Source organism: Dromiciops gliroides, chromosome 4, assembly GCF_019393635.1.
Source record: "Dromiciops gliroides isolate mDroGli1 chromosome 4, mDroGli1.pri, whole genome shotgun sequence".
Classification (NCBI taxonomy): Eukaryota; Metazoa; Chordata; class Mammalia; order Microbiotheria; family Microbiotheriidae; genus Dromiciops; species Dromiciops gliroides.
In genome coordinates, this window is record NC_057864.1 from 398,341,803 (window position 1) to 398,366,048 (window position 24,246).

General features: G+C 38.8%; 1 protein-coding gene across 1 annotated transcript in view; it reads left to right on the forward strand.

Moving 5' to 3' along the window:
- ARID1B (AT-rich interaction domain 1B) overlaps positions 1–24,246 on the forward strand; it is a 581,815-nt gene that overhangs the window by 154,232 nt on the left and 403,337 nt on the right. Inside the window, 1 exon segment of the mRNA XM_044001940.1 lies at positions 23,326–23,475. Within this exon segment, the coding sequence (XP_043857875.1) occupies positions 23,326–23,475 (150 nt within the window).

Below are 24,246 nucleotides of genomic sequence, written 5' to 3' on the forward strand. Positions count from 1 at the left end.
GTAGTTTTGGCTTCTTGCAGATTCTGGACCACGCTTTGAGAACTGTTATTTTAATTGTTAGGCATAAGAAAGCCAACTGAAGGTTTTTGAGTAATGATTTGATGAAATAGGGGTGGGGGGCTAAGGGAGCTAAAGATAACTTGGATTATATTAGAGACAGGGTAGGCAGGAGACAGTAGTTAGAATTAATTTGGTGCTTCAAGATTTTCAAAATGCTTTATTAATTTAATAACACCCCTGTGAGCATATTATGATCACCTCCATATTACAGATCAGGAAATTAAGGCTAAGAGAGGTTATATGTGACTTGTCCAGGGTGACAATAGTTAAGTGTGAGACAGGGATGGGAGCTCAGATCTTTCTGACTCCATATGTAACATCCTACTGACTTCAGCCATCTAGTTGCCTATATGTCTATGTATCATGAGAAAAGGAGAAACTAATGATTGTTAAAAAGATCCATTTAGGGGCAGCTAAGCGGAGCAGTAGATAAAGCACTGGCTTTGGATTCAGGAGGACTTGAGTTCAAATCCAGCCGCAGACACTTGACACTTACTAGCTGTGTGACCCTGGACAAGTCACTTAACCCTCATTGCGCGCACGTGCCCCCCCCCCCAAAAAAAAAGATCAATTTAACCATTTAAAGACAGTTAAGCACTGTGCAAAGAGTCTTCTGAACAGAGTTTCTGAATCAAATTTAAAGAATTGTGAGGCTTGTAGACCAAGGGAACAGCAATCTCAAAAGACTGAGGGACAGCTAGGTGGCACAGTGGATAAAGCACCTGCCTTGGATTCAGGAGGACCTGAGTTCAAATGTGGCCTCAGACATTTGACGCTTACTAGCTGTGTGACCCTGGGCAAGTCACTTAACCCTCATTGCGGCCCCTCCCCCCCAAAAGTTATTAAACAAACAAACCAGAAAAGGTTGTGTGATTTGCCCAGTTATACAGCTAATCAGTGGAAAAGTTGTAACTGGAACCCAGATGTCCAGTTTCCCGTCTAATCCCTTTTTCATTACATCATGGTGCCTCCCCTTCATATAGTGTCTAAATTTATAGTATTTGATGTAGACAGTGGTTATGTCCATGAACATGTTTGCCAAAATGGCTTTCAATAGCTTGAAAGTATGGAGGAAAAGATAGGAGATACATAGATACAGCTATAACTACAGCTATAGATGTGTGTATACATATAGATGTGTGTGTGTATGTACATATATATGTATATATAAATAAAAAGGGCTTAGAGAAGTATTCTCTCTGCTTTGCTATCTCTCTTTGTCTTTCTCTGCATTTCGCTTTCTCCTTTTCTTTCAACTCCTTCCATTATCTCTTTTCTTTTTTAAATTATCCAATGATGTTTAAAAATCCCCTTCTCATCATGCTATAATCATTGTGTTAGGTACCCTTCCTATCTCTCCCTCAATATACTTATACTCCTGTAACACAATTTGTTTATCTCAGCATCCAGTGTCTCGGTCCAGTCATGAGGTTACAGGGCTGTCGTTGCCTCAGCACAGGTCATCACTTTAAAATCCCTAAAATTCTTTTTTGGCACATCCATTTTGGCAGTTAGGTTTTTATAAGGAAGTGGTGAAGGCTGTTCCCTACTCTTTCTTGGTGCAGAGTGAGAAAACTGACTTGTAAAGGCAGATGGGCACAAAGCCTCTGAAACTCAGACCAGGTCAGCTTGTGGAATGCTTTTCTTCTCTTTTACACTTGAGTACTTGGCATTCTTAGTAGCTTGTGCTAGAGGGGTCCAGATAAGTGGCAGGAATTCGACTTTTCCAAGTATTCTAGTACTTAAAAATTAAACAAACAAACAAAATCCAAACTGGTCATCCTAGCACATAAAAATTATTTTGATTTGATTATTGAAATTAATCAGTAAATTGAAAATATTCCATAATTTAATCCTCCTTTTTACATGGTAAAGCAAAGAACTGATTCAGATTTACTGATAGGAATTTCAGCAGTTAATGTAAAAAAGAAAGAAATTTTAAATCCCAATTTTAATTTTTTTGGGCGGGGATATGGGGGGGTGTTATTAGTGAATAAACTTTGAGAGTTCAGTTTCTGGAATATAAATACCTATGTACTAAAATCCTAAAGCTTATTTTATTTTGTTTCTTTTTATAGGAAAATATTACTCCAGGATACAAATGTGACCTAAAAGGTTATTAGTGCTAGATTACATTCAAAACCTTTATTTTTTCTCTAGCTACTGTGAATTTTACAGGAGCAAAAGTCTTGTATAATCCATGTATATGCATTTTTTTTTTTAACTTAGGGCTTTCTAATGTTAAAGTATGGCTTATTCATTTATTATGGGAAACAAACCTTGTTTTTAAATGCAAATTGTTATCTTTTGGGTTTTAAAGTTTCTACATTAAGTATATCCAACACCAATTCAGTGGCTTTTTAACAGTGAAAGGATTTCACCTGTTTTTGTTGTGTACGCAAGAAATCAAAATTCATATGATTCCTTCCTGAAACAGTTTATGGAAGATCTGGGAGTTTTCTTATTTGATGGGAGTTCTGTTTTATTCCAGCATGGATGTTTTGAAATAAGAGCCCTCTGGCCATATCTAAATGTATTGGAAATAGATTTCCATTTTGGTTAAGCTCTCTAAAAGTAAGTTTTATTATTTTGGCCATAGTTTGGGTATTTTTTTCTCTGAAGCAGAATTCTTCCCCGTTATGCTTACGTAGACTTTGTGGATCTGACGTATTGAACTGCCCTCAATGGATCCTTGGAAAAAAGTGTTTTAAAGTATGTAATTAGGGCACTTGAGCATAAAACTACAATTATACACTTGTGTGTTAATTTTGTGTACAGTAAGACTGGAGTTCAACACCTGTTGTAAATGAGAGGAAGCTTAAAGTTGGCTTAATAGGCCGACCTGGCAAGAAAGGTCAAATTTGTGTAGGTTGTAGGTGGGAAGAGTATAAGAAATAGACATCTATATACATATGGACAGATAGACCGTCATGCACACACGTGTGTGTATATATATATATATATATATATATATATATATATATATATATATATATATATATATATATATATACATTCTCTGTGTGTGTATACATACATATATATATATATATATATATGTTTGTGTGTATGTGTGATTTGAGATATAACTAGGAAAAAATTTACGTTTTCTCTCTATAAAACTGACCAACAGGTTTGTTCTTGGATAATATAGTTCTAGCTGTTACTGTTTAAGAAGAGATCTGAACAGAACTTCTAAAGAACCAAAATAGGGAAAAACAGGGATGAATTTGTGTATGTGTGAAGAAAAGTATGAAGATGGATTTAAATAGATTGTCAGGAGAGGGGGAACATGGTGGGATATGGGATGAGGTGAGGGGAAGATGGTAGAGATAGGATTGAAATCTATAAAGTCACAAAGACCGTGGCTAGGCTGATCACAAACTTGTTCATCCAGATCCATATACTAGATTTAGCTTAAGCTTAACCTTTAATTAAGCTTGAAGATCATAGTTTTATGACAAAGGGAATATTTTTTTAAAAATCACAATTGATAATAAAAGGATACAGTAACTCCAAGAGGGTAGTGTGGACTTAAGGTATAAAGGCATTCAAGAAGGATTCATGGTTGACAGATTTTTAATGGGTAACTCTGAGGAAATTAGGGCTGATCAGGATATCTGCCCTCCCCCTTCTTTTAGGATCTTGGGGTTGTAGAAGACACCGATGGCTCTGCTCGACAGTGAAAGAATTTTTGTTTTTGTTCAAGGACAAAGTGTTTGGATCCATAGGGGCATTCCTATTGTTTTGATGACTGGGCACTATTACATACTATATTATATACATTATATTATATACTGTTATAGAGTTGCAACTTACTCAAGGGGAAGTTGTTCCATTCTGTATGACCTTGAAGACCAAGCAGTAGACAATTATACGTTGTAAGAAAAAAAAAAACACAACAAAACACTTGGCTGTTTATACATTTTGTTTGGATATATCTCTTTAATGGCCATTGCGTTTATGTGCTGAAGAAATTTTTATAAGGCAGATGGAGTGAAACCAACCTACACTGTCATCATTCATTAAGACTTCCTCAATATTTAAAGTAATAAATCAAAATTTAATCATTTGATACATAACAGTTTTATTGTGGTGGAAGATAGGGGAGAAGAGGTATCCTAAGAGTGTGTGCTTAATGTGGCATGGTTTGGTATTCTTGGGCCTGGACATAAGTGGAAGCATGGGCTCTATTAGCAAAATGTGCTTATTTTTTCCATGGAGTTTATTTTTGTGTTTCATTGATACTACTACTTAGACTTGTCCAAGAAATTCTTTCATTATCTCCTGTCTTTGTCCTCTACATGAAAAGAGGGGAGAGGGTGGATGATTGGTATTTTAGTGGTTGTTTTTGTGCTTGGCATATAGTGGATGTGTAAAATGATTATAAGTGAACGAAGGATTAATTTTGGGAAATTTTAAAGCCTTTCTTTCCTGAGGGTATTTAAAAAAATAATTCATATTCTGTTGTGGAGAAGTTGATAGAGCATTGGACTTGGAGTCTGGAAGACCCAAGTTGGAATCCTGTCACAAATCACTTACCTACTCTATGATACTCTATGACCACTTAAGTGAGTCAGTCAATACAAATTTATTAAGCACCTACTATGCACCAGGCTCTGTGCTGAGTCCTGGGGATATTAAGAAAAACTAAAAAAGAGTCCCTGCTCTCAGGGATCTCAAAATCTAATAGGGGAGATAACATCTAAACATGGTGTACAAATGTTATATACAAGATAAATAGGATATAACCAATAGAGCAAAGACATTAGAATTAACAGGGTTTGGAAGGAGAGAGAGCAGAGGTCAGGAGGGAACAGCATTCCAGGCAGGTGGGAATAGCCTTTGACAATGCCATCTGCAGTTGTTCTGCTGTAGATTGGGATAATATAGCACCTATTTTACAGGGTTCTTGTGAAGATCAGATAGAATTGACTGTCTGTCTCTGTCTGTCTGTCATCTATCTATTGTGCTTTGTATGCCTTAAAAGTAGAGCGACATACTGGAATAGAAGCGTTAGCTATTCCACCTGACAAGTAAGTCAAGTGTTTGCTGAGTAAGGTGGTTTTTAGGCTCTTTTGATGTCTTCCTTAAGGAAATTGATTTATATTGGTCAGCCTTTTGGATGAAATTGTTCTAATCGATGTACAAGTCCTTTTCCACATCCATTTCCCAGTTTTTGCCATTAATAACTCACTTAAATAGATCAGGTTCGAGTTCTTAACTACATGCTATATCCTTTTCTTGTTCTTTTAGTTTTATTGTTCTTTAAATTTTTTTTTTAAATCCTTAAAAATCTCAGATGCTTTTTGCTTGAGATATCAGGTACCAGTAGGATCTTGACTTAATAGTTTTTATTTACTATCTTTTAGTTCAATATGTTCCCATGGATTATTGATATAATCTGATTCTCTCATCCATTTGGTTTAACCAAACATTAGCATCTGAATTTCTTGCCATTGGGACATTTTAATATCCTTCCTAAAGTGTTGGGGGTAGGGTGGGGTGGGAGGGAACTGATGACAAATAAAAAACCACACATTGTGTGTGTGTGTGTGTGTGTGTGTGTGTACACACACAGACATATATGAATGAATGATCTGGCTGTGATTTATAAGACCATGATAGTTCAGTTGGGAACAATCACATCTGTCCCAGAAATTACCCAAAATTGGATGTGGTGGTTCAGGGAACTAATATATTCTCTTTAAGTACACTGACCTCCTGTTCTGTGACATTTAAATGGGGAATCTGAGTCTCAAAAGAAAACAAACGAAAACAAAACTTAGGGAAACTTTCCCACTGTAGTTGAGTAGTGAACTGTCATCTGTGTTGCTCTTTGAGAAGTAATAATGCAGAACCCAAAACAAACTTCCCAGCCTGGAGCTAGGCACATTCAGCCGATTTAGGGGCAAGACAGAGGGATGGTAAAACAGCCATGTAATATTTCTTTGTTTTGGATTGCATGAAGTATAATTATAGGAATTCCATGTCGAACCACAAAAAGCATTCAGTTTTAAACTTGTGAAGTGGCAAGGCTGTTCCTAGTCAGTAAAGCAGAGATGGTTTTCGTACAGATTTGTGGTACTTCTAAGCTGTATACCATAAATTCATAGGATCGAAAGACTAATTAAGCTGATCGGGTAGGAGACAGACCACATAGGATATGGGCTGTTTAGTATAGAAAAGAAGAAAATAAGCGCTCTTCTCTTCTGGTTGCTGATAACTGTATTTTTGTATATGTCTCTTTTCTCTTTACTTGTAGCTGGCACATACCTGGAGTATTTCAGTAGTCTTTTGGTTGGCGTCTTTCTCAGTTCTCTTCACTTGGCCATCTTCTGAAGTGACATTTTTTAAAAGCAGAGATCTGACCTTATCACTCCTTTTCCCACGCCCCTGTCCCCCAACTTAGTCAAACTCTAGGACTTTTTTATTACTTCTAGGATTAATTATAAAACTCTCCTATTTTGCATTTATAGTCTTTCACACCTGATAAACAGGTGCTAGTGCCTATGTATGGAGTGATTTCCATGTTCTCTTGCCCAATAGAATGTGAGTTCCTTGAGAGCAGAGATGATATCTTTGCCTTTCTTGGTATCCTCAGTGCTTAACACAGTGCCTGACACATATTAAGCTCTTAAATGCTTACTCCTTAATTAACTGACTTAATCCTAGAGCTAATAGGGAGCCATTGGAGGATATCCAGCTGGGGAGGTGACACGTTCAGACCTATACTTTAGAAAAATCACTTTGGCAGCTGAGTGGAAGAAAGATTGGAGTGGGGAGAGATGATGCAGAGAGACCAATTAGAGGTAGTAAGGGCCCAAAGTAGTAGGGAGGCTGCGTGACTGAAGAGAAGGAGCCATCTTGAATTACTTTCTATTTTTGTCAGTCATCATCCTGTCAGCCTGGAGCAATTGTCCTGTCCCCTCCTTGATAGTCCTTTCCCACTCTAATATAGGTATTTTTAAAAAAAGAAGAAGAAAAAAGTCTTAGCTTTTCTCCTTACTTTTGGTTCTGCTGACATTCTTGCAAGACCATGCTATACTTTAGCATTCATCTTCTGTTCTTTGTCCTTGCTTCTATCTTCTCTAGATGTACTTTTAAAATCTAAGCGGATTAATGATTTCTCTTTGTATCCATGTTGGTCTTTTTAGACAACTTCCGCTTTCACTCTCAGAATTATTTGCTTTTGAACCTTTAGAACTTAATCTTTGAGAATTAAAAAAAAAAAAGACTCTCCCAACCTATGGAATTTTAGTTCATGGTTCTTAGCCGTGCTTTCTTGGAGTCTTTCGAGATGTTTCCCCAAAATCCAAGATACATTTTTTTATCACAAATTCCAATTTGGAGTGATTATTTTTACTGCAGGAACCAAGTTCTTCCATTTTGCTGAGAATCAAAACCAGAGTAGAACTTCTCTTGTTTTTCACCCATTTTGAAGGATGTAATTATCACTCTGATAAGTCAAGAAATTATTGATGTATCTGCTTTTAGCTGAGAAAACATACCAGTAGATATCTGGGTAACTGAGTCTTCCTGTAACTACTCTATCATGTTTCTCCTTCCTTAGATTTCTTATAATCTTTTGCTTTGTGAACATTACGTTTTACTTGGTGTTAAATATACTTATATCTACTTTTCTTCTCTATTTGTTCATAAGCTCATTCATAGTAGTACCTGTTAACTTAGGCTTTTTTATCCTTGGAGCTTGGTGCAGTGTTAGGTCAAACAGTGATTTAATATATGAAATGAATTAGAAAGATACAGCCACAAAAGGGGATGTAGAAATGTAAGAATGAATACTACCTCAAATAATTGTAGTGACCTAGGATTTTAGAGAAGGACCCTTAAAGGTTGAAGAAAGTAAGCTTAGGATAAATAAGATGACAAGTAGTAAACCTGAAGAAACTTGTATTAAATGTTGGAGATGGGACAGAATGAGAATATGGGTTCATCAAAGGCTTTTTATAGAAACATGAATTCTGGATCCTGTAATGGGTCAGGGAATTATGATGTTTTGTTGCTAACAGTGAACTTCAGATCATATTCAGAAGAATGATCATGCTTGCCTACCATGATTACTTTTTTCCACCATCCAAGACAGAAAGGATCATAAATTCCACTCGGTATTCATTTTGCCAAATATTTGTTAATTTTCTATTGTGTGCAGAACATAGTTTTAGTTTCTGCTTTAAATACTTATCGATATTTGGTAAAGCCAGGTGTAGAGTGAAAGGCTGTGGTATGCAATACTGCTTTGGGCTCAAATTTTTGGATCAAAATACCATACCATCCATCCAATGGCTTATTTGATCCAATTAAGTAAACTTTTACCAAGCACCTTCTTTGTGCATGTGCATAGTTCAAATAAGATGAAGTCCCTGTCTTTAATGAACCTAAAGCATTTGTTATTTCAGTTAGTAGAGCTGTAGATCACAGTGTTGGATCTGTATTGAGGCTAGAGAGACATGTTACTCAGGTGGGCTGGAATCAGGAAATATTGCATGGAGGCGATGACATTTTAGCATTTGGCCTTATATTGATCTTCTTCCTGTTTCAGGAGAGGGTGTGTGTGTGTGTGTGTGTGTGTGTGTGTGTGTGTGTGTGTGTGTGTGTGTATTCTGTTCCAGTATTCTTCAAGGTGTGACAGCCAAATGATGTGTGAGCAACCAATGAGAGCATAGGAAGGTGAGCCGAATTCCACCCTTCCCATGGTACCCAATCTCCAGTAGACCATTGCTTTCACTCATATCTCAGCACTTCTATCTCTGACCCCCTTCCCATCTCTGACCTGCTGTGGTTGATGCAATCATTGATTCCTCAGGGCAGTTATAAGGTAACTGTTACCCACTGCAGCTGTGCAGGCAAAATTCCCTGACCTCAGCACCCCCATACCCTTTGCCCTCAAGATAATTTCAGGGCTGCTGCTTGTTGCAGCAACAACTGAAGCAGCTACCCCTCAGGAGGTCAGCTTTGGGCTCTATATGAACCCCACCCCACCCCCACCCTCTCCACACATTCTACTTGTTTTTTCTTCTGTGGGGAAAGAATAGCACCTGGTGAGGAAGAATGGATGGCTTCTGATCTCCCTGGCAGATCTCAGTGCATTATAGACAGTTTTTGCTTTATGTAAATTTGTATTATGCAAATAAAGAATTCTGATGGGCATTCCTAAAAACCACCTGTATTAACTTTACTGTACTATGTTCTTTCCTCTCCTGCCCCTCAGCTGAGTGTTCCTCTGCCTCCCCCTCAAAACAAAACACAAAACAAAACAAAAGACAAAAGCCAACCTAAAAACAACCCCTCCAATGTGAAAGCTGAAGAAGGGAAGCAGCAGACTGGGGGGCTTGGCTTGAGCTCTTTGATAGCTAATATTAATATAATACTTACAACGTGCCAGGCACTATGCTAAGAGCTTTACTAATTCATTTTGTCTGTACAATAACCCTGAGAGGTAGGTGCTATTATTCTTCCCTTTTTATAGATGAGGAAACTGAGGCAAACAGAGGTTAAGTAACTTGATATCAGAGTCACACAGTAAGTAGATTTGAATTCAGGTCTTCCTGACTCTAGGTGCATAGGTCTATGCATTGTGCCTCCTACCTACCTTTCGATTATGAATAATAGTCTTGAATTAGTTGATTTCAAACAAACAAACTGATTCTTGAATCTTGTCTGGAGATTTGAGTATAAATCAGAGATTGTATATCTTATTATGTACTGCAGAACATAATAATTTCTCATTATATATCATAATACTAAAGTCCCAGGTTATTTTTAGATTAATGAGTGACTAGGATTAATAGCCAAAGGCACAGTCCTCCTCTGAGCTGGAGCAGTTTAATTATTGGATTAAGATGGGTTGCAAGTGTTCACCATCCCACACATGCATGCACACTTTAGCTATGTTGGGATTATTATTGATACTGTGTATATAGATGCCAGAATAACAGTTTTTAGCTAAAGAATAAGAGGATTAAAATAGTGAATAAAATTGGTGAGAAAATCATCTGAATTTTGTATGTATACATGACTAGCCCTCCCTCTCCCCCATTTGAATGATTTCATTTTAAATTTCTAGTGAGAAGACTTTTCTGCTTAATGCAAATTAGCTCCCTTTCCTCAATTTATATTTTTAAAGGTGGTTGACTAGGACAGTGAGAAGTTAAATGACTTGCCTAGACTAACACAACTATGTGTCAGAGGTTACATTCTTAAATTCAGGTCTTCCTGACTCAAGCCCAACTTTAGCCATGGGGGGGGGGGGGGCTCTCTTTGTGTGTGTGTGTGTGTGTGTGTGTGTGTGTAGGTGTGTAAGATAGAGGTAGGACTTATGGGGAATAGCAAAGATGAGGAAACTCCCCCCTACCATGGCACATTGGCACTTTCTCTAAAATGTATTGTTAGATTATAACCTAGAGCACTGAAAAATTAAGTGACTTGACCAGGGTCATATAGCTAATATTTGTTAGATGTTAACATCGAGGCTTCTTCACTCAAAGGATAGCTCTGTATCTACTAGGCCATGCTTTGTCTGGTGTGTGTGTGTGTGTGTGTGTGTGTGTGTGTGTGTGTGTGTGTGTGTGTGTGTGTACACATCCATATCCATACTTATGTATATAAATACATTTATGTGGCATTTTAAGTATCTTGTACATTATTCTGTCATGAGCTAAATCCATTCTTAATATGACATTGTACCATCTTAATTATAATAATGCCTCATCTAAGCAGAACTTAGTTTTCTGTTTTCCCTACCCAAGAGAAAAAAAAAAGAAACACATCTACTAAGCAAAAAGGATGAAATTAAGGGGCTTCCCTCCCCCACTCCACCCTCTATTGAGATGATATTCTCTCTTATAAGGACTGTCATCTTCTGCATAGCCTGTGTGACAAGATCAGTTCCATCTGTTTTTATGTGTTATCTCTGGGCAACACTAGTATAGAAAAAAGGCCGGTCCACTCCTCATATCTATTGACCAGGGCTGCTGCTGCCCCCATGGCTCAATTATCCTACCCTCCTTGCAGTATTAATTGTGTTTTGTGCATAGTCAAGCTGCCATTTGTGAGATTTAAAATTGGATATTAGATCATAAATCTCCCCTACTTAACCCTTCCCTTAACTCATCTCCCAGACTAGTAAATGGAAGAAGCTTCTGGTTTTCTAGATAGAGCCTTTATTGTATATAAGGTGTTGTTGATTAGAAGGATAGGAAAACAGAAATACAGTACAAATCGTCTTAAATCTAGGCTTAGTCTATATTCCTTATAAAAACTCACCAAACCGATTTAGGCCACCTTTGGAGTGAGTCAGACCGTCTGTGCCGCGCCGCCCGGCGTCCCGCCAAGCCGGCAAAAAAGGCCTCTCTCCTTTTCTCCACCCCGGAAGTCAAAAAAAAAACCCGGCAGGCAGTCTGACATGCGCAGCAGGCGCACTGTACCTGGCAGGCAGTCTGACATGCGCAGCAGGCGGACTGTACCCGGCAGGCAGTCTGACATGCGCAGCAGGCGGACTGTTCATCTCCTCCCCAAAAGGGTGGTCCTTGAAAAACTGGCGTCTTTCAGTTATCCTAACCGACTGTTAAAAACTTTCATATTTTACCACATTTCCCCCCTTTGCTTCCTCAAGAAACGGAATGTTTCCTTGATGGAACAGTAAAAAGAATATAATAACTTTTGCTGACTAATAATATGCGAACAACAATACAGAAAAGGAAGAGAGGAAAGTTTTGTCCAGAGGGGCGATTTTTTTTTTTTCCTCATGAACCGACGCTTTGACATTAGTCTTGCAAAGGGAGAGCCTCTGCAGAGAGTACATGTTACAGATAGTATATAACAGAAAGGAGATAGTAAAAGCTAATAAAGCAAAACAGTTCATATAAAGTCTCTGAGTTCTCTTGTCTTCTTGAAGTGGTAAGATGTCATCAGGAGGAAACTGGATTCTGGTCTGGAAAACTGGATTCTGGACTCTGGTCTGGAAAGCTGGATTATCTTCTTTAACTGTTTGAATTGCTGTATTTTTAAAACCTTAGCATAGCATTGTCAATGATCAAATTAATAAATTCCATTACATTCCCTCCTTTATATGGTTAGACTTGTAATAGAGGGTTGAGGTAGTTATGCAATGTGTAACACTTTTTACCACCATGTGTCTGGATCAAAGCCAAATTTAGTATGTGTTCATGACACCTGAAAATGTTATGGAAAGGTTATCATACCATATCTCATGGTTCTGAGACAGCCAGTGATTGTGCTAGGCCACAGGTGAATTCAACTGAGTGAGATAAAAAGATAAATAAGTTCAGTTAAATTAGGTTAAATTAGGAGGGAGAGAGGATGAATACTGGACTGTGCCTAGTAATTGTGCTCTACATAGTCACCATCATAAGCAAACCATGGACTTACGTATACCTGTCTCTCCTTTTGTTGCACATATATTCTCTCCAGGGCCTGCGTCAGAGTTCACAGCAAGTTAGTCTCTGAAATGATAAGTTTCCATATTTCTGAAATCTCATTAATTTCACCAAAGACAATATGATGGTAAAAATGTGTGCTATGCTGCATAACTGAGAATATATTAGTGATATATACAATAATTCCAAACCATGCCCAGAGTATAATGACATATAAATAATAAACGAATGTAAATAGCTGATTATATTAGACATTGTTACATAATCTTCTTTTAGACATTATTACATAATCTTCTTTTAGCAAGTAGACCACATCATCTTATACATGAATTCTCTGGTATAACAGTAGCAGATACTTAAAGTGGTGATTAATTCATCAAAAAGAAATAAGACTTCAATTAGCAAGATTCAATATTCAATGTTTTCAGTGAGGTATCAAGCAATTTCTGGTACTTTTTAGTTAAACAGAACAACATACAAGAGAAAGGAGAAAAATAAATAAATAAAACAAAACTCATTAGAACTCATGGTTCTCTCAAAAAGAAAGAGTAAATAAAAAAAAAGAAGAATTCTGGTAGCTTCTGAGGCCCGATAGCCTCACCCACAGCATATACTTAAAATGTCTTTGAATAATCACTTAGTTTACAAAATTTAGTTTTAAAGAAAAGCAAAAGAAACAAAAGTAAAAAAAAAAAAAAAAAACAAAGCAAAACCAAAAACCAAAAATAAAAGGCAAAAGATTCGCTAAGCACCCTTTTGTGCTCTTAAAGAATTTAAAGGTGTGGTGAATTCCAGGTCTTTTCAGTGCCTTTCAAAAGTCAAAACAAAACAAAAAGCAAAAAGGATAAAAAAAAAAAAAATAGGTATAGGGTAGGGAAAAGGGTGGGAGAAATTGAGGTGGGCCAGAAAACTAGGCCATGTGCTTCAGTGCTTTTGCCTGTGGAAGGAAATGCTTGTTAAATTTTAAGGTATTTAAGCTGCTAGAGTTTGGGGTATGCCACATTGTTTTAACTGGTTCCCCAATTCTCTGCATGCCAAAGTGGCAGGGGTTTCTGAATTGTCATTGATCTTTCTAATGCTGTCATAATGTTCTTTATGGTAGAAAATGTGGAGTTCTCTAGCATCAGTTTTGTCTGTGCCACTGATTTTCAATAAAGGCTGATTTAATTGATGAACCACAACATTCAGCTGATGCTGCTTAGCAAATGCTACAATTGTATCATTTCCTCCCCACTTTCCAAATTTCTTTAATTCATCAACATATTCTTCAAAAGGGGAGTCATTTACTATAAAAGACTCAAACTCTTGTCTATGGTTAATCATATAAGAAGCAGCTTCTTGTCTGTGTCTGAGATGATTTCTACAGTGACCTTCTAGCTGGTCTGCTAAAGCCCTAAAAAGGCAATTTCCGTCTCCTGATACTTTACGAAGACTGAGTCCCAAAGCATTTAACTGATCAGTGGGATTCTTAAATGGGAACTTCCTGTTTCCTCTGAACTTTCTTTGCTCTTTAACAGTTGCTATCGTTAGGGTTTTTACCTCTTTAGCGTCTACCTCAGGTCTATCTGAAATCTCTTCACCTATGAATGGTGCAGGCTTTATATGAGAGCAATGAATCCATGAGTCTTTTTCACCAATTTTAATGGCGGTAGGAGTTGTCAATAATACCTGAAAAGGTCCTTCCCAGGCAGGTTGAGTTCCACTGGTTCTCTGAAAATTCTTCACATATATTTTATCTCCTGGGTTGAAGTTATGCAATGAAAAGTCTAATGGTCCTGCCTGGACCACAGCTCCTGCCTCATGGAGTTCACGTAGCCTGGTCTGTAATTCCTGTATATAGGAAGCAACAGAAGTATCACCTCCCACCAGTGATGTATAAACTGGGGAAAAAGTTTTAGCTTGGATAGGAGGGTGACCAAAAAGCATTTCATAAGGAGATATATGAAGTTCTCCTCTTGGTCTACTTCGTAGATAGAATAATGCCAATGGTAGAACATCAGGCCATTTCAAATGGGTTTCAGTACATAATTTGCCAATCATACTCTTAAGCTCTTTATTCATACGTTCGACTTGGCCTGAACTTTGTGGATGGTAGGGCGTGTGGAATTTTGGAGTCACTCCCAAGAAAGAGTAGATTTGGGATAAAATCGAATCAGTGAAATGTGTGCCTTTGTCAGAATCGATGCGGGCTGGTGGGCCAAAACGAGGTACTATCTCTTTAAGAAGAATTTTGGCAACAAAGGCAGCTGTGGCTCGGGGGCTGGGAAAGGCCTCCACCCACCGAGTGAGCTGATCAACTATAACAAGGCAAAATTTATAATGTCCTGCTTTTGGCATAGTAATATAATCAATTTGTAAGTGCTCAAAAGGTGTATATGCTAGAGGACGCCCTCCATAAGCTTTGGCCTTAAAAGCATACTGATTATAAGACTGACATGTGGAGCAGCCCGAGCAGATTCGAGATGCTGTATTAGTCACACCTGGTGCTATCCAGGTTCTCTTAATAGAGTCTACAATGCCTTGTGTACCAAAATGGCCTTTTCTGTGAACAGAGAGGCATACCTGGTGGTAGAATTTCCGGGGAAGAAATGGCTTACCTTCCGGAGACACCCAGATGCCATTGATCTGTTTCGCCTTAAATTTCTTTTTCCACTTTTCTACTTCAGAATCGTCATAGGTTAGGTTGGAAGGAATATCCTCAGAAGGTGAAAGGTTAAATACATGTTCAGGAGCTTCTAATGCAGCAAGCTTGGCTGCAGAATCGGCTCGTGCATTTCCCTTTGAAACAGGGTCACTATTCCCTGTGTGGGCAGGGCAATGTACAACGGCTAGGGAAGAAGGCAGTTTTAGGGCATCTAAGAGGTCCTTGATAAGGTCCCCATTGGCAATAGCCTTGCCCGAGGATGTTAGAAAGCCTCGTTGACGCCAAATCATACCAATAAAGTGGCATATGCCAAAGCCATATTTCGAGTCAGTAAAAATGGTGGCACTCTTATCTTTAGCTATATTACAGGCCTGTGTAAGAGCCACAAGTTCAGCAGCCTGTGCACTAAAATGGGAAGGCAGAGAAGCTGCCCAGAGGGTGTCATAATCAGAAACTACAGCAGCTCCAGTAAAACGGGTTCCCTCTCTCATAAATGAGGAACCATCTGTATAGAGGACAAGATCAGGATTTTCTAAAGGTGTATCAAAAAGATTGTCACGGGGTTTTTCAGCCATTACAACTAAAGAAGCACAGTCATGCAACGGTTCCCCCGAGAATGGTAAGTTAGGGAGTAGTGTTGCTGGATTAAGAACTGTGCAGCGTTTTAAAGTGATATTCTCATTACCTAACAGGGTTATTTCATACTTAGCCAGCCTTTGATCTGAAAAGGCTTGTGTCCTGTGACGTAGTAAGAGAGCCTCCACTTCGTGAGGGCATTGCACAGTTAGAGGGTTACCTAGGACCAAATCAGAGGCTTTTTCTACCAAAAGCGCTGTGGCCGCCACTGCTCTAAGGCAAGGTGGCGCTCCAGCCGCTACAGGGTCCAGCTGAATTGAATAGTAGGCTATAGGACGTTGGTTAGGCCCCAGTGACTGAGTCAGGACTCCAGAAGCCACCCCCCTTTGTTCATGCACAAAGAGAGTGAAAGGCTTACTATAATCTGGCAGTCCTAGGGCAGGTGCTGATAACAAGGCCCGTTTTAATTCTTTTATGGCTGAGAGATGCTGGGGATCCAACTGTAAACTGTCTGGAACAGAACTTTTTGTAAGAGCTATGAGGGGTTTAGTAATTTCACCAAAAGAGGGTATCCATTGTCTACAGTACCCAGCTGCTCCCAGAATGGCTCTCAACTGCCTCTTAGTAGTGGGGGCAGAGAGTTGTTGAATGGCCTGGACTCTCTTAGAAGAGACAGAGCGAGTTCCAGCAGCCAAAATAAATCCTAAATATTCTACCTGGGGCAAACACCATTGTACCTTTGTCTTGGAAACCTTGTGTCCTCTCTTGTGCAGCTCCAGCAGTAAGTGACGGCTATCTTCCTGACAAATTTCAGCATTAGGAGAGGCCAAAAGTAAGTCATCAACATACTGTACTAGTATGGAGCCCTTAAAGGTAATAGAGGCCAGATCCTGCTGTAAAATTTGGGAAAATAATGTGGGACTGTCTACAAATCCCTGTGGGAGTCTAGTCCAGGTCCACTGTCTATTTTTCCAGGTAAAAGCAAATAAATATTGGAAGTCCTCATGTACTGGTATGGAGAAAAAGGCAGAGCAAAGGTCTACCACTGTGAAACATGTAGATTCATAGGGAATCGATGAAATTATCGTAGCCGGGTTTGGAACTATGGAATGTCTAGGAATAACATAATTATTAATCGCTCTAAGATCTTGCACAAAACGATAAACAGGTTTACCATCTGGCCCAGGCTTGGGTTTTTTAACTGGCAAAATGGGAGTATTGCATGGAGAGTGATGACATGGAATAATAATACCCTGGCTTTTCAAAGCCTCAATTATAGGGGTGATCCCTTCTATTGCTTCCCTAGACAATGGATACTGTGGAATGGAGGGGGGTGGTCCCCCCTTAACTTTAAAGGTAACAGGCATGGCAGACTTAAGGAGCCCCACCTCATTAGGGGATGAGGCCCATAAAGACTCAGGAATGTCAGAGGGGATTTTGGATACCTCCCCTGCTGTTCCTTGAGCTTCTGTAAGTAAAATTGGTAATAAATGAACAGTATCCTCTGGCAATTGTAAGGAGACAGCCCCATCTGGAGCACAAGATATGGTTGCTCTAAGCTTGCAAAGGAGATCACGACCTAATAAATTTACAGGGGCATCAGGCATGAGTAAAAATGAATGTTCTACTGTTAAGGGCCCCATAGATACCATGCGAGGATTCAATTTTGCCACTCTCTGGCTCTTTCCTGAGACTCCCACTACATTCAAATATCCTACAGGTCTACACCCAGCATCTGGTTTGCTTACTAATACTGATTTAGAGGCTCCTGTGTCTAGCAGACAATCATAATAAGTCTCCCCCACTTTTAAGGTGACATGTGGTTCATTACTCTGGGGAGGTGAATGGACTGGCACAAGTGCATTCAAAAAATCCGGATCTGGGAATATATGGCTTTCATTATCTATGTTCCATTCCTCCCCAAGACACCATCATTCCTGTGTCCTCTTCTGAGGGGGGTCTTGGTTACCATTATTCTGGTACTGCCTTTCTGTATTCCTCCAAAAAGATCTATTTCTATTTTGATTTCGCCTGTAATTAGAATTAGAATTTCTTCTCCAAGTCCTACATTCTCTCAATTCATGCCCCTCCTTACGACAGTAACAACACACCTTAGTGTCCTTGTTCCGGTGTCCACATGGCTGACTAGGAATCGCTGGTGCCAGAATGCTCTGTTTAGGGTGATCTGGATCTTCCTCACGTGAGTCAAAGACATAATTTGCAAGTTCCTTAATTCTATCTACTGAGAGATTTCTCCAGTCTGGACATTGTTTCAGAAAGTATCTGCGTATTTCTGGCAGTGAATTATAAACAAATGTGTTGAGAATGATACAGGAATCTCTTAAATCTACTGGATCCAATCTGGTGTACTGTCTAGCGACCTCACAAAGTCTATCATAAAATCTGTTTGGTCTTTCATTAGCCTCCTGAGGTAGGCTTAAAAATTTCTGCCAGTTTTCCGGTTTTCTAGAGCAAGATTCCATTCCCTTCAGAAGTGTTTCTCTAGCATCTTTTAATCTTTGGAAATCCCTATCATCATTATAATTCCACTCTGGATCCTTTAGAGGCCATTCCACATTGGCCTTACCTTTCGCAACAAGGGCATTTCCTGCTGAGATAATATCTGTAATCTCAGTTGGGGACAGTAAAGTTTCCAAAAGGCAAGTAACATCAGCCCAACTGGGTTGATATGCATTAAATATAGTCCTTAACTGTGAAATTACAGTGTTTGGATTTTTCTCAAAACTAGGGATGATTGATTTCCATGCGCTCAAGTCACTTGGTCTAAAGGGGCTATATTTTCTGACTTGAATTGGCACTCCCTTCTTACTATGTTCTATAGCTTCCTGCAGAGGGAGTAGTTTCTGCTGATCTGATTCTGAACTTGGATCATCTCTAGTAGAAACAGCCATTTTGAGGTCTCTCTCCATATGTGAGAGTTTCCCCCACATCATAACAATGATAATAACAAAAACAATGATAATAACAAAAACAAAAAAAAAAACAACAAAAAAAAATAAAATCCTTAGTCGTATGAACTATGGATGTGGTATTAAAAGGTATTTCAATTGCAGGCATAAAATTTCTACTTATATTAAACGTATTTTCCCAAAGATTCTCACGTATACTATTATACAAAAAACCTTTTGCTGCCTGAATGAGGAAAAAACCAATAATGTTATGAAGGACCATTGAGTAAACTATTCCTCTAAGTCGGGATGTTATGCTGTCCCAATACATTCCGATGAGAAAAATCAAAGGGATGGTAGAATATTCTAGCATCTTGCCCTTTAAACTGGGCTGGCTTTTCTGTTTAAAGCAAGACTTTTAGAGGCTTAAAGTCTTTAAGGGAGATTAGACAAAGGGAAAGTCCGCGGGGGGGGGGGGGTATTTGGAAAATCCACCGAATTAGCCGGCTTATGGCCAAACTAGGGAGGGTGGGAGGGTCCTTAAGGTCCCTTCGGGGTCGCCAAACTGTGAGATTTAAAATTGGATATTAGATCATAAATCTCCCCTACTTAACCCTTCCCTTAACTCATCTCCCAGACTAGTAAATGGAAGAAGCTTCTGGTTTTCTAGATAGAGCCTTTATTGTATATAAGGTGTTGTTGATTAGAAGGATAGGAAAACAGAAATACAGTACAAATCGTCTTAAATCTAGGCTTAGTCTATATTCCTTATAAAAACTCACCAAACCGATTTAGGCCACCTTTGGAGTGAGTCAGACCGTCTGTGCCGCGCCGCCCGGCGTCCCGCCAAGCCGGCAAAAAAGGCCTCTCTCCTTTTCTCCACCCCGGAAGTCAAAAAAAAAACCCGGCAGGCAGTCTGACATGCGCAGCAGGCGCACTGTACCTGGCAGGCAGTCTGACATGCGCAGCAGGCGGACTGTACCCGGCAGGCAGTCTGACATGCGCAGCAGGCGGACTGTTCATCTCCTCCCCAAAAGGGTGGTCCTTGAAAAACTGGCGTCTTTCAGTTATCCTAACCGACTGTTAAAAACTTTCATATTTTACCACACATTTTTTTTTCTTTTTTTCTCAGGCAGAGGCTTATCGGTGTCATCCTCTTCTGCTCAGAACTCACCAGCAGGCTTCTTATTTCCTCTTACCATGGCCTGGCATTTAAAGTTTTCTACATTCTGTCTCCGGGCTACCTTTCTAGAGTCAATTTTATATTGCTGCTTTTCATGGAAATTCGACCCATGTGTCTTATTAGCTGTTTCCTTCAAGTCTACATCCCATCTCCAGTCTCCATTGGCCTTCCAGGCCTAGAATGTGTTTCTGCCTCACCTCTCTCTTTTAGAATACTCAGCTTCTTCCATTTGCTGATCTTCCTGGTTGTCTATAATCTTTCTTTACTCATATCATCCTTTTTTTGTTTTGTTTTTGTTTTTTGGCAATGAGAGTGGTTTAAGTGACTTGCCCAGGGTCACACAGCTAGTAAGTGTCGAGTGTCTGAGGTCGGATTTGAACTCAGGTCCTCCTGAATCCAGGACCAGTGCTCTCTCCACTGCACCATGTAGCCGTCCCACTCATATCATCTTTATAAAATTTTCTCATCCGTGTGCATGTTGAGTTGTCTAATGAAAATGTATGTTCTTTGATGACAAAGATTGTTTCTGTTTTGTCCCTGTACCCTTAATTTAGTAGACTGTCTTGCACACTGGAGGCAGTTAGTGAATGTTGAATTGAATGGTATTGGATTACATTGCCACAGTGCTTGTGGGTTACTCCTATAATTTGCTGTGTTTGTATATAAAACAGAAGGCTTTTTGCCCAAGATGATCCTTCCATATTGTTTGTATGTATTCGTACAAACTGAAAAGTCAACATATTAAAGCATAATTCATAGGGGATTTGCTGGCTGTGTTCACCGAGCTTTACAGTCTTTTTAACACTGGTAAAAGTGTTATCCTAACTGCTTCAAATGAAACTGCAAAGATGCGTGTGAAATATAGTATTAGATATCAAATCAAAACATATGGGTGTTGAACAGGAAGGATATGTGTTGTGGCGGTATATAGAACTCTAGCTAGCATGTGGAGTTGCGTGTTATGGAAATTCTTTGGCTAGGCTCTTGGTAGGGACATACATTCATTATAGATATCAAACTGTAAAATAAATAAAAGCAGAGAATTCAGCAGTGCAGTTAAGTGGTTTTTCAGTATGAACTTGTCTGCTTAACTAATGTTGGCTTTGTGCAGCGAGAGGCTTTGGTGAGTCATTTTTTTACTGATTGCAACTGAATTATTTGTGATCGTTCCTGGCAGTTCTGTGAATGCTTTACTCTAGATCCAGTCTTGAGGGATATCAATTCACTTTCCTTGCCCACATTTCCCCTTTTACCCTTTTTCTACTTGTTTCAAATCATTATGTTAGTGGTACATATTAGAGAGGTATTTTTTGTTTCACTCTTCTTTGGTGTTTTCTCTTTGCCCATTCTGCATGAAATACATATAAAGTACCTATCTGGTATTTTTCATTTCTTTCTTCACTGTGTGGATTCAGGGGACACATTCCTGATGGGCCATATTGTAATATTAGCAAAATGACTTCACCATTTTCTTTTCTGGAATTAACTTTTTTGTCTATATTTTCTCTTTTCCTCCCACTCTTTTATTAAAGTACACACACATTGATTGTCACAAAATGAATAGGAGTTTCTCTCAGTTAAAAATAAGTAGTTGCGGGTATTATTTTCTATTCCTTAATAGCTAATTTTCATACTTCTTTGACCAGTAAGTTCCAAGTATTTTTGTTGTCAAACAAATTAGAGATGGGGAAGATTTATTTTAGTCATATGGTCTCTTTTAGTTTTGAAATGAAGGGACCATACATTTTTCTATACATGATTGACTCTTGTCAACTGAAGAAATACTATTCTAGTATTAAATTGTGTTTTGTTTTGTTTTTTCTTTAGCATTTCATGTAAATGAGGTAGATAGTTCATAATGATTTCTGGTCTTTTCTAACAGTCTGTTCTCTTTTTCCTTCTCTCCTTTCTAATCTCTTTCTTCTCCTTCCCCCCCCCCCCCCGCCCCGCCCCATTTCTATCTACTGCTTCTCATCTTGCTGATAAATCATGCCCAAGACTTGGATATCCTTAAAGAAACAAACAAACCCCTTCCCTGCCCCTCTATTGGAACATACCATCCCTCTAAGCCATTTTCTCTTTCCTTTATCAGCAAACTCCTAGAAAAAAATGCTGGTTGTTTTCTCGCCGCCGCACCCCACCCCCACCCCCACCCCCCTTTACAGTTTGGTTTTGGACTTCATCATTAAACTGAAGCTGAAATTACCAATGATTTCCTCTTTTTTTTTTTTAAGTGAGGCAATTGAGGTTAAGTGATTTGCCCCAGGGTCACACAGTTAGTAAATGTCAAGTGTCTAAGGCCAGATTTGAACTCAGGTCCTCCTGAATCCAGGGCCAGTGCTCTATCCATTGTACCACCTAGCTGCCCCCACCAATGATTTCTTAATTGTCCAACCTGATGATCTTTTCTCAGTCCTTATCCTTGACCTGTCTGCTGCATTTGACACTGTTGACTCTTCTGGATCCTGGCTCCTTGTTCAACACTTTCCTCTCCTGCTTCTCTTTCTTTTACTCTTTTCTCTTTATACTCTCTCACTTAGTGACCTCACCCAATCCCATGAATTTAATGTTCATTCCTCTTTAGATGAGTCTCACATTTAAGTATCTAGCCCCACTCTCTTTCCTGAGCTGATTTAGCTCTGCATCACCAACTGCCTGTGGACATTGCAAATATATCTGTCCTATTGTTGTGTGCATATTTGGTAGTACATATTTATGAAAGTCCTCCCTTTGGGAGAAGATACATTCATTGTTATAGAGAAAATAATTAGTAAAGGGAATTCTAGCGGGTAGCTAGGTGGCACAGTGAATAAAGTACTGGCCCTGGATTCAGGAGGACCTGAGTTCAAATCTGGTCTCAGACACTTGATGCTTACTAGCTTTGTGATCCTGGGCAAGTCACTTAACCCTCATTGCCCCGCCACCAAAAAAAAAAAAAAAGGGAATTTTAGTGTAATGTTTTTATTCTAAGAAATGTAAAAGTGTGAGTGCAATTTGGAATATGCCATCTCTACCTTGGAAGTACTACAGCCAAATGTATGCTATTCTTGCACGATATAAAGCATAGATACAAGTGAGTTAGTTAGTTTTGACTTGGTAAGATTCACTTTTATTTGAAATTGTGCATTAAAATGGTTTTATCATGATGCTTCTACTTTGTTCTCCTGCTGAAATTTCTGTGTAGGTTAATTTTATGCTTAAAAGACAGTAGCTGAGCCTTTTAAATTATTTTTGAAGTCAGTATTATGGAGTTTTGTACTCTGTTGGACTAGATTTTTATTAAATTTTCAATGCTTGATTTCTGCCAGACATAACTGTTCATCAAAGTGAAGTCAGGCTGTATTAGGACTATTATTGATACACATTCATGTCAGTGTATCAATTCTTAACTGATGAATAAGAAGATGAAAAATACTGGATAAGGGATGAAACCTGATTTTGTTTAACTTTGGTTTCTTAATGGAGCCTTACATTTGGTTTCATTTAATAATACTACTTGATTCACATACTTGCTCTCTCCAATTCTTCCAACAGATGCCGCCTCAGTATGGTCAGCAAGGTGTAAGTGGTTACTGCCAACAGGGCCAACAACCATATTACAACCAGCAACCACAGCCTCAGCACCTACCACCCCAGGCACAATATCTGTCAACGCAGGCCCAGCAGAGGTACCAAACACAGCAGGTAAGCTTCATGACAATAATCAGCTTGGATTAATGGGGAAAAAAATTATATAAAACACATAAACATACGTAACATATAGAAAGAATACATAATATATAACAATGTTATAATGAATCGTTTTGTAAAATCTTTTTTCCTGATTTTTTTAATCTTAATTTGAATATTTTCAAGTTACATGAAATTGAAAAGAATGCAAAGAATATATTTGCAAAAATAGAAGATTATTCATACTATATTGGAGTACTGTTTCCCTTTCCTAGGGCACCATGTTCATATTTACTTAGATATCATTATATTGTAGATCACAGTGAGGCAGAGAAACTGAGGCCCAAGAAGTTTAAGTCTTACCTAGGCCACATAATAAGGATGTAGCGGAGCTAGAAAAGCACTCTCCTCACATAGTCTGACATTAGCAAGAGTAGCATTAACTCTTGCTGATTTTTTTTTTTTTTTGCTGGGCAATAGAGGGTTAAGTGACTTGCCCAGGGTCACACAGCTAGTAAGTGTTAAGTATCTGAGGCTGGATTTGAACTCAGGTACTCCTGAATCCAGGGCTGGTGCTTTATCCACTGTGCCACCTAACCACCCTATGAGTAGCATTAACTCTTAGATAGTTGTCAGTTTTTAATAGGTCTTGCAAAAAAAAAAAAAAAGTTGAGGTCATTAACATAGGGAGGAGCATGTGTAAATTTATTATGAAATGGAAACTTAGTAGGCTGGACTGGACGGCTTCTGAGGTCCTTTCCAAGTTACAAGGAACTAGTAGAAGGA